The 9,679-nt window shown below is 47.7% G+C and overlaps 1 protein-coding gene across 4 annotated transcripts in view; it reads right to left on the bottom strand.

Moving 5' to 3' along the window:
* Positions 1 to 331: 331 nt before the first annotated feature.
* Positions 332 to 9,679, bottom strand: part of znf365 (zinc finger protein 365) — a 28,456-nt gene continuing 19,108 nt past the window's right edge. For 2 of the 4 annotated variants that reach the window (XM_042011162.1, XM_042011163.1), the window contains exons 6-8: positions 9,010 to 9,210; positions 6,529 to 7,372; positions 334 to 508 (exon numbers count right to left, since the gene is read on the bottom strand). In XM_042011162.1, coding sequence (XP_041867096.1) covers positions 7,345 to 7,372; positions 9,010 to 9,210 — 229 coding nt within the window. In that variant the 3' untranslated portion in view covers positions 334 to 508; positions 6,529 to 7,344. Of the gene's footprint in view, positions 509 to 6,528; positions 7,373 to 9,009; positions 9,211 to 9,679 lie in introns of those variants that run through there. The other 2 variants (XM_042011164.1, XM_042011165.1) reach the window with 2 other exon arrangements.

The following is a 9,679-nucleotide window of genomic DNA, read 5'->3' as shown; positions in this document are numbered from 1 at the left end:
CAAACAACAGTCAGGACCTGTACCCCCACCCGAAGGCGGAGGGAGGCTACCCTTTCGTCCACCGGGGTAAACCCCAACGTACAGGCGCCAAGTAGGAGGGCAATGAGCATGCCCACACCGCCTCGGTGCCTCTCACCGGGAGCAACTCCAGAATGGAAGAGGGTCCAGCCCCTCTCAAGGGCAGTGGTTCCAGAGCCCAAGCCGTGCGTCGAGGTGAGTCCAACTATAACTAGCCGGAACCGCTAAACCTCGCGCACCAGCTCAGGCTCCTTTCCCACCAGAGAGGTGACATTCCACATCCCTAGAGCTAGCTTTTGTAGCCGAGGATCAGACCGCCAGGGTCCCCGCCTCTGGCAGCCGCCCAGCTCACACTGCACCCGACCCCTGTGGCCCCTCCTGCAGGTTGTGAGCCCACGGGAAGGGAGGTCCATGTCATCCTTTCAGGCTGAGCCTGACCGGGCCCCTTGGGCAAAGGCCCGGCCACCAAGCGCTCGCCTCCGTGCCCCACCTCTGCCATGGAACTATAATTATGAATAAACCTCCTGTAGAAATTGGCGAATTCCAGGAAGCGTTGAAGAGCCTTTATGGTGGTGGGTTTTGGTCAGTTCAGGATGGTCTGAACCTTTCATTGATCCATTGTAACCCCCTCAGATCCTACCACATAGCCCAGGAAATTGACTTTGGGCTGATGAAACAAGCATTTCTCTGCCTTTAGGAACAACTGGTGGGTTCTTAATTGTTCCAATACCTGTTTCACCTGACAGATGTGAGACGGCAGGTCTGGGAAATAGATCAGGATGTCATCAGTCTAGACTAAAAGGAACTGATTGACCATGTCGCAGAAGATCTTGTTCATCATGCCCTGAAACACAGAAGGAGCACTGGATAATCCATAGTGCATGATGAGATATTCATAGTGACCTGTAAGGGTAATTGTTTTCCATTCATGTCCATGAAGAATCCAGATGAGGTTATATGCACTCCTTAAATCCAGTTTGGTATAGGTCTAAGCCCCTCTAAGTCTCTTCAGGGCAGCTGGCACCAGTGGAGGGGGATTTTTATATTTGACCATGCTCTGATTCACGGTTCTATAGTCGATGCAAGATCTCAAACCGCCACCGTTTTTTCCATGCAGAAGAAACTGGAGGCTGCAGGAGAGGAGGAAGGTTGGATATGTCCATGTGCCATGGCCTCATCAATATACTCCTCCATAGCTTTATTTTCTAGGATAGAGAGGGGGTATATCTGACCAGAAGGGAGTTTCCTGTCGGGAATTAGGTCCCTGCCGATCTGGAGTCTAGGAGGGCCGTGACTGTAAGGGATTCAGTCGTTAGGGACAGAATTTGTGGTGAGTGGAGTCGAAGGGAAGAGAAGTGGCGTGAGGTGTCTCGCCGCTCGGTGGGAGTGAGACGTACTGCATCCACCTGCATGGGTTCTGGGCTGTCAGTGGGGTTGGCGGCAGCCAGAGGTGTCAGTTCCCGCAGGCAAATTTCTCTTTTGCAGGCCACTTGAGCGGTGAGCTGAATGAATTTTCCAAACCTAAGTTGTCATCATAGGCAGAAAGTTGGAGGCAGAGTGAAATGGGTTGTGAGGGCTGTCTCATTCCATCTGCTGGTTTCTGCTAGATCATTAATATCAGTACATCCCTGACATAGCCAGAACAATTGTTCCTGAAAGGTGGAGTCTCCTTGAGGTATTCCAAAAACATCCTGAAAATGGTGAGTAAACAATGCATAGGATTGGGTTACGGCGCCTTCTTGCTGCCAGATGGTCTTGGCCCACCAGAGAGCTGGTCCTGATAGCAGAGTAATAATGTAGGCAATTTTAGAGTGATTAGTGGAGTACAGTGGAGTGGAGACAGATCAGGGTTAACAGGATTTATTTACAGCAGACGAGCACTTTTCTTACTAGAAGGATATTCTGAGGAGTCGTCGAATCAGCCAGGAGAGTCGGACCTGGGAACGGAAAAAGGGTTAGTCCAACAATGTTGAAACGAGGTCAGACAAAGTGAGGATGTGTGACTAAGGTACATAAAGCCGGTTGACGGGATCGATTGCAAGTGTGAGTGATTAGTGTCCGGAGATTGACTGCGGCGATGTGTGGCAGAAGTGGATGTGTCTGTGGCAGAGTCTGCCGCAACACACAGGAAGTCATGGAGTCTGGAAATCCTCAGAAACATGAAGGATTTTGGTCTCTGTGATGTTTGGCGCTCTCACCATCCCACACTAAGAGAATACACCTTCTTCTCTTCGGTCCACCATTCCTATTCTAGATTAGATTATTTCTTAACTAGCAGCTCGCTGATGAATGACATGTCAGAAATCAGAATTCATCCTATTAGCATTAGTGATCACGCACCAGTATCATTCACTCTGAGAAATAAGAGCAATAAACCAGCAACTAGAAACTGGAGATTTAATACGTCATTACTTAAAGATCCTGAGTTTATCAGCTACTTTAAAAGAGAATGGTCCTTATATCTAGAAAATAACGACTTGCCAGAAACTTCAGCGTGTGTTCTTTGGGAAGCAGGAAAAGCAGTAATGAGAGGGAAAATAATTTCCTTCTCTTCTCATAACAAAAAGAAGGAAACTTTGAGAATCTCAGAGTTAGAACTCAGAATTAAATCCTTAGAGGAGCTTACCATGTCTCCCCAGAAGAACACACACTAAATGCTATAAGGAAAGCTAAACTTGAACTTAATGAAATAATAGATAAAAAGACGCAATTCTTGCACCAGGTCCGGCACCCAATTTCTACAATAGATCAGAAATAAAGGACCCCTTGCAGTAATCCCGCCCCGTCGTGGACGAAACTTCTCGTGGACGTTGAAATGACCAGACCAATACAAACTTTTTTCTTGCTCTTGCGGACTAGACAACAAGAACAAAGTTCTCACTTCTCACAGAGTTTGTAGCAAGCTTTAGACCCTCCTCCTTCCTCATCCTCTGCATGCTGACTCAGCACTGAGGTGTCCAGTTTATACACTAAGAGATGCTTTGGTTCAGGTGTGTGTGTTTCTGGTTCTTTGGTTGTTGTTGTGATTCATGTTGTTGTTGTCTTGGTTATTCTTTAGGAACTCCTGATGATTGTCTGCTTAGTTTACCTGTAAAAGCTGCAGGAAATTCTCTGTTGTATTACTGTACAGGTGTAGCAGCTGCTTGTCTGCTGTTAGGTTGGATTGAAGCTCGTCGCTTCTATCTGCTGGATCTTTGCCTCCTCTTCCTTTTTTCAACTTCTGTTTGACTTCTCTTCGTTATTCTCCTTTTTCTGTCTCCTCCAGTGAGGCCCAGCAAGATTACAGAAATTCCAGAATTCTAAATAAATAAATAAGATAAAAAAAAGAAAAATCAGATTATCAAGAGGAGTCTTATACCCATAAAGCACCTCTTGGCAAAGCAAATTTGTTCGGCACAACATAGCAACCAGACCATCATTCTGCCGCCACCGTGCTGGACAGGTGGGAAAAAAAGATGACTGATGTTCACCTGTAGACATCCTGGGAAAGAAATACAAACAAATTTAAGTTTGGCGTTACATTTCTCCTTTAATCTTCACTGGTTATCATACATACCAACAGTTTCCACATGAAGACTTCCAGGTCATCTACAGACCACAGAGTTGTGGATTGAAGGCACAAAACCAGAGATTTCTCCTTCAAATCAACTCCTGCCAAATCCAAACTATCTCGGCTATGAAATACGCTTCACACAACATGAAAACTAGCTTCTCTACACAACTGGATGCAGGACTGAAATTAATTAACTTCAAGTCAGACGTGATCTCATGCAGGGACCCGGCTGACTGTCCATCTCGTGCAGGGACCCGGCTGACCGTCCGTCTCGTGCAGGGACCCGGCTGACCGTCCATCCCTTCTTATGAAACCCAGCAGCTCCCAGATGGTTTAAGGTATCTCTCCATCAAACACCATTAAAATAGAACCCTCTGCTACAAATGTACACTTACAAGATTACAGGACTTTATAAATACTTTTCTTTATTTTTGCTACATATGAAACATGCTTTCACAGTAACACAACAGCTACATATGTAGTAGTACCATGGTGGTAATAGTAGGCTGCTTCATGCACCTTCTACCAATCAGGGAGCAGTTAATCAGAGACTAAGCTGAAGCACTGATGGACTCTCAGCAGGTTACTGCTGCTGGTGAAAAATCCCCTAAACCTGGGGGTCCTGACTCCCACGGGGATTCAAGATCATTTCAGGAGGTTGCCAGATCATGCAAAAAAATCCAATAAGATTGGGATTTTTATGGGGACTGTCCAAATGAATGCATTAAGTGATTAATCTCTGGAATTTACACATTTTATTTAAGGCAATAAAAACAAAACTATTACTCATGTTATATTAATAATCAGAATTCAGCGTTAGGTCTGTGAGAGATGCTGGTATGTAGGTGCTTTGTCACAGTAGTGAACCAAAAACCACTTTATCCTCCTTATTCTGACCGTTTTCCAGCCTTAGCTGTAGAGGATGCTGCAGAATAAACGTGTGATATATCCATTCATTGTCTGCCGCTTATCCATTGTCGGGTCACGGGGTAGCTGCCTAAGCAGGGAAACCCAGACTTCCCTCTCCCCGGCCACATTCACCAGCTCATCCGGAGGGATCCCGAGGCGTTCCCAGGCCAGCCGAGAGATGTAGTCCGTCCAGCGTGTCCTGGGTCTTCCCCGGGGTCTCTTTCCAGTGGGACGTACCCGGAACACCTCACCAGGGAGGCGTCCAGGAGGCATCCTAACCAGATGCCCAAGCCACCTCATCTGGTTCCTCTCGATGTGGAGGAGCAGCGACTCTACTCTGAGACCCTCCCGGATCACAGAGCTTCTCACCCTTTTCCTAAAGGAGAGCCCAGCCACCCTAAGGAGCAAACTCATTTCGGCCGCTTGTACTCGCGTTCTTGTCCTTTCGGTCACTACCCACAGCTCATGACCATAGGTTAGGGTAGGAACGTAGATCGACCGGTAAATCGAGAGCTTTGCCTTTTGGCTCAGCTCCTTCTTCACCACGACAGACCGATGCAGAGTCCACATCACTGCAGACACCGCACTGATCCGCCTGTCCATCTCCTGCTCCATCCTTCCCTCACTCCTGAACAAGATCCCGAGATACGTGAACTCCTCCACTTGGGGCAGGACCCTATTGCAGACCCGGAGAGAACACTCCACCCTTTTCCAGGTGAGGACAATGGTCTCGGACTTGGAGGTGTGATTCTCATCCCAGCTGCTTCACACTCGGCTGCGAATCGCTCCAGTGAGAGCTGAAGATCACGGCCCAACGAAGCTGTCCATAAAAGTTATGAACAGAATTGGTGACAAAGAGCAGCCTTGGCAGAGTCCAACCCGCACTGGAAACGATTCTGATTTATAGCCGGCAATGTGGACCAAGCTCTGAGACCGGTCGTACAGGGACCGGACAGCTCGTACAAGCGGGTCCGGCACTCCATATTCCCGGAGTACCCCCCACAGGAGTCCCCGGGGTACACGGTCGAATGCCTTCTCCAAGTCCACAAAGCACATGTAGATTGGTTTGGCAAACTCCCATGCCCCCTCAAAGACCCTGAAGAGGGTGTAGAGCTGGTCCACTTTCCAAGACCAGGATGAAAACCACACTGCTCCTCCTCAATTCAAGGTTCGACTATCCGATGGACCCTCCTCTCCAGCACCCCTGAACAGACCTTACCAGGGAGGCTGAGGAGTGTGATCACCCTGTAGTTGGAGCACACCCTCCGGTCCCGCCTTTTGAAGAGGGGGACCACCACCCCAGTCTGAAAGTCCAGGGGAACTGTCCCCAATGTTCATATGATACTGCAGAAGCGTGTCAGCCAATACAACCCTAAAGCATCCAGAGACTTAAGGAACTCTGGGGGGACCTCATCCACCCCCGGGGGTCGCCCGGGTCGCCCTCCAGGTCTTGCTGTCATTGCCCACGTGGGCATTAAAGTCCCCCAGCAGAATGAGGGAGTCCCCGGAAGGAGTGCTTTCCAACACCCCCTCCAAGGGCTCCTTAAAGGGTGGGTACTCTGAACAACAGTCAGGACCCACCCACCCCCCACCTGAAGGCGGAGGGAGGCTACCCTTTCGTCCACCCCAACGTTGGGGGGCAATGAACATACCCACACCACCTCGGCGCCTCTCACCAGTAGCAACTCCAGAATTGAAGAGGGTCCAGCCCCTCTCAAGGACAGTGGTTCCAGAGCCCAAGCCGTGTGTCGAGGTGAGTCCAACTATATCTAGCCGGAACCACTCAACTTCGCGCACCAGCTCAGACTCCTTCCCCATTGGAGAGGTGACATTCCAAGTCCCTAGTGCTAGCTTCAGCACCCGAGGATCAGACCGCCAGGGTCCCCACCTTTGGCAGCCACCCAGCTCACACTGCACCCGACCCCTATGGCCCCTCCTGCAGGTGGTCAGCCCACGGGAGGGGAAGCCCATGTCACCCTTTCGGGCTGAGCCTGATCGGGCCCCATGGACAAAGGCCCGGCCACCAATTGCTCGCCTCTGTGCCCCACCTCCAGGCCTGGCTCCAGAAGAGGGCCCCGGTGACCCACGTCCGGGCAAGGGAAACCTGGGTCCAAGGTTTGTCGTCATCACAGAGGGTGTGATATATCACAAGTTAACCACTCAGTCCTCCATCCGACATTCTGGTCCACACATCTGCCAGCTGGTGGCGCTAATGCACCAAATCGCTGCCCACCGCCAAGAAAAGAAGTCTAGAAACATGGAATTCATTTACCTTTCCATCACAGAGATGCAGCCATTCATCTCCAGGCTGTACAGCCATGTGACCTCTTACAGGCCATGTTTCTTCCTCCATCCCAGCTCCTCTACCTCCTGCTGACACAACACACTGAAACTTAAAGTCTGATTGAAAACAGAATTTAGTGAAGTTTGAACTAAAACGTGGAAGTGATTTACGTCTTTCCTTTCACATGATCTGTAAATGTCAGATCTGAGTACAGTAATAACATAACATGCCATTTTTCCTTGTAAATTACCCCAAAGTGGAGGTAATTCTTTATTTAACCTCTTTTCCCCGTAGCCAATCAGCTCCATTGTTAGTATAACTGTCCTCATTTTTGTTCATATTCATACAGATTATGGTATTCCGCCAGGGTGCATATTAGAGACCTCAGAGCAGATAGAGATGCTGAATTTGTAAGATGGAAACATGATTACCATGGAGACAATAGAGGAGATCAGTGATTGGCTCATTCAGAGATCCCAGTAGCAGCAGCAGCATAGAGGGTCTGTAAGGACCCAGAACTGGTTTCCAAATGTCCCCCCTGTTACTTTCCATCTGGTCTAACTGGTCCCTACACTGCCCCCTACTGGTTACTGGTGGATGGTTCAATTCTGAGGACGAGAAGCAGAAAAATAAAAAAGCAGGTTTATTCCCGGCTAGGACGCTGGGGCGGAGTTACTGGAAGCAGGAGATCTTCATGTCTCCAAGAATCATCAACAACACAATAAAAAAGAGACTGGAAAGAAAAAATGTTGCTTCCAGGTTGAATTTTCTGGGCTAACAGCAGCGGTAAGACTGGATCAGATCATCAGTGCTTCAGAATCAGACCACACCTGGATCTCTGGGAGACTCCACCCATACTTGTACTTAATTCCAGGTTATTTTCTGACATGACAAGCAGAAGAGGATAGTTTAGACCATAAACTCTTATTCATCTCTACATTTTAATCAGACTTGGTTTATTAAAACAATAAAAAAAAATCATCTGAAAGTTTCATCTGTAAAACATTCTAATACATTTAAAAGTTCTTGGTTTTTCTGAGGGTTACCTGCCAGGTGTATAACATTTTCATGACTTTATTAAAGTTAATCAGGAACATAAAACAATTCCAAGACAGGAAGCTCTGAACATCATTTCATGATGACCGGTTTCAGGACAACATGGAAACCAAGTTTCCAAAAATACTGATGAACATGAAGTAAATCAACAGCAAATATACGTTTGACACCAAATGCAGCCGTTTACAATCATGTCAGTGGAGGAAATACAGCGAGGCAGAGAGGAAATGCTCTGGTAGACCCAGCGCCATCTGACCCGTCAGACCGTCTGTCACGCTTACACGACGGTCGGGTTAAATCTTCACACCAAATTATTCTGAAAGTCAGAGAACATTCATTGTGTTTGTGGCGTCCTCCAGATGTGGGCCAAGCTGCTCCTGCATGTTAATACAGAGCTTCAAGAAAACTGACATGATTCATCCACAACAGGTTGTCTTAGCGTTTGCCGCTAATGTGGTAGCTCGTGGTCACCTCTGATGTCCATTATCGCAATCTCGTCCAACTGGACGGATCGGGAGTTTCTGAGGAACCGGGTCGATATGACTGGACGGATCGGGAGTTTCTGGGGAACCGGGTCGGTATGACTGAACGGATCGGGAGTTTCTGGGGAACAGGGTCGGTATGACTGAACGGATCGGGAGTTTCTGGGGAACAGGGTCGGTATGACTGGATGGATCGGGAGTTTCTGGGGAACCGGGTCGGTATGACTGGACGGATCGGGAGTTTCTGGGGAACCGGGTCGGTATGACTGAACGGATCGGGAATTTCTGGGGAACAGGGTTGGGATGTAAAGGTTGAAACTAAAGAGAGGATATCACCAGAACCACGATCCAGACTCCTTAAAGGTTATCAGATCTCAAGTGTTTTAAAGTCTTCAGACGATAACCGCAGACGGACTGATGACATCAGTGATCTCTGTTATTAGTTTATGGTTACCATGGTTACGGTGATGTCTCTTTTTCAGGCGTTTTTTTCTGCATCAGGGATTGTTTACAGAAGAGCTGTTTTTGTTTACCAGAGATGCTTTGAGTTAAAGGACCAATGCTCTCCGAGTGACGTCACCCAGAGTGCATTGCTGCGCGGTTTCTACTTCCTGTTTACATCCATGACATGAAAGCGACAGGTGATTCTCCACAGGTTAACACACTGGAACCCCCCCCACCCATTTCCATGGTTCTAGGCCTCATACTCGGTGCACCGGCGGCGCTGGTTGTTCCACATGTCGTCTCTGTGTTCGGGCCGGCAGAACAGTCTGGACGACTGGGCCAGGAGCTCCCGGTTGAGGCCCCCCCCACCTGGTTTGGAGAATGGAGGATGGCCGCTGAACTGGGAGGAGTACTGGGTTCTGTTGTCATGGAAACCAGATGAGAACAGCTGGCCTGCTGCCGACCTGGCGATGTGATGAAACACAAGGAGGAAAGGAAGGTTGTTGCTATGGTTACAGGTGGTAACTACAGGCATTTCCTGTGTGTCACACAAAAGCTAAATGGTGAGGGTAAACCATGAAGGAAATCCAGTTGCAAAAAGGATTTCAAAATGGAAGGTAAAGAAAATGGAAAAGGGATTTACTACATTTATGAACCTGTTATTCATTTCTCCTTATATTAAAAGAAGTTTAAATACATTTACAAATCACAGTAATAAGGAATTATTTCAATATATAATTCTTTTTAATATTTCCATTTAAAACATGTAATTACAAAACACTGAAATTTGATTTCTTTTTGTATGAACTCATTCATGGATTTGAAAATATATTTAGGAATTTATATTTTTATTTCACATTTAATTACTCATCATCAAAATGTGTTGCTATTTCAAAGACCCTCCAGAGACCTGAACCAGGAATCTGGATTTTC

The sequence above is a fragment of the Melanotaenia boesemani genome, chromosome 16 (genome assembly GCF_017639745.1).
Source record: "Melanotaenia boesemani isolate fMelBoe1 chromosome 16, fMelBoe1.pri, whole genome shotgun sequence".
In the NCBI taxonomy this organism is placed as follows: Eukaryota; Metazoa; Chordata; class Actinopteri; order Atheriniformes; family Melanotaeniidae; genus Melanotaenia; species Melanotaenia boesemani.
The sequence above is the reverse complement of the archived record's forward strand: the minus strand, read 5'-3'. Positions and strand labels throughout refer to the sequence as shown.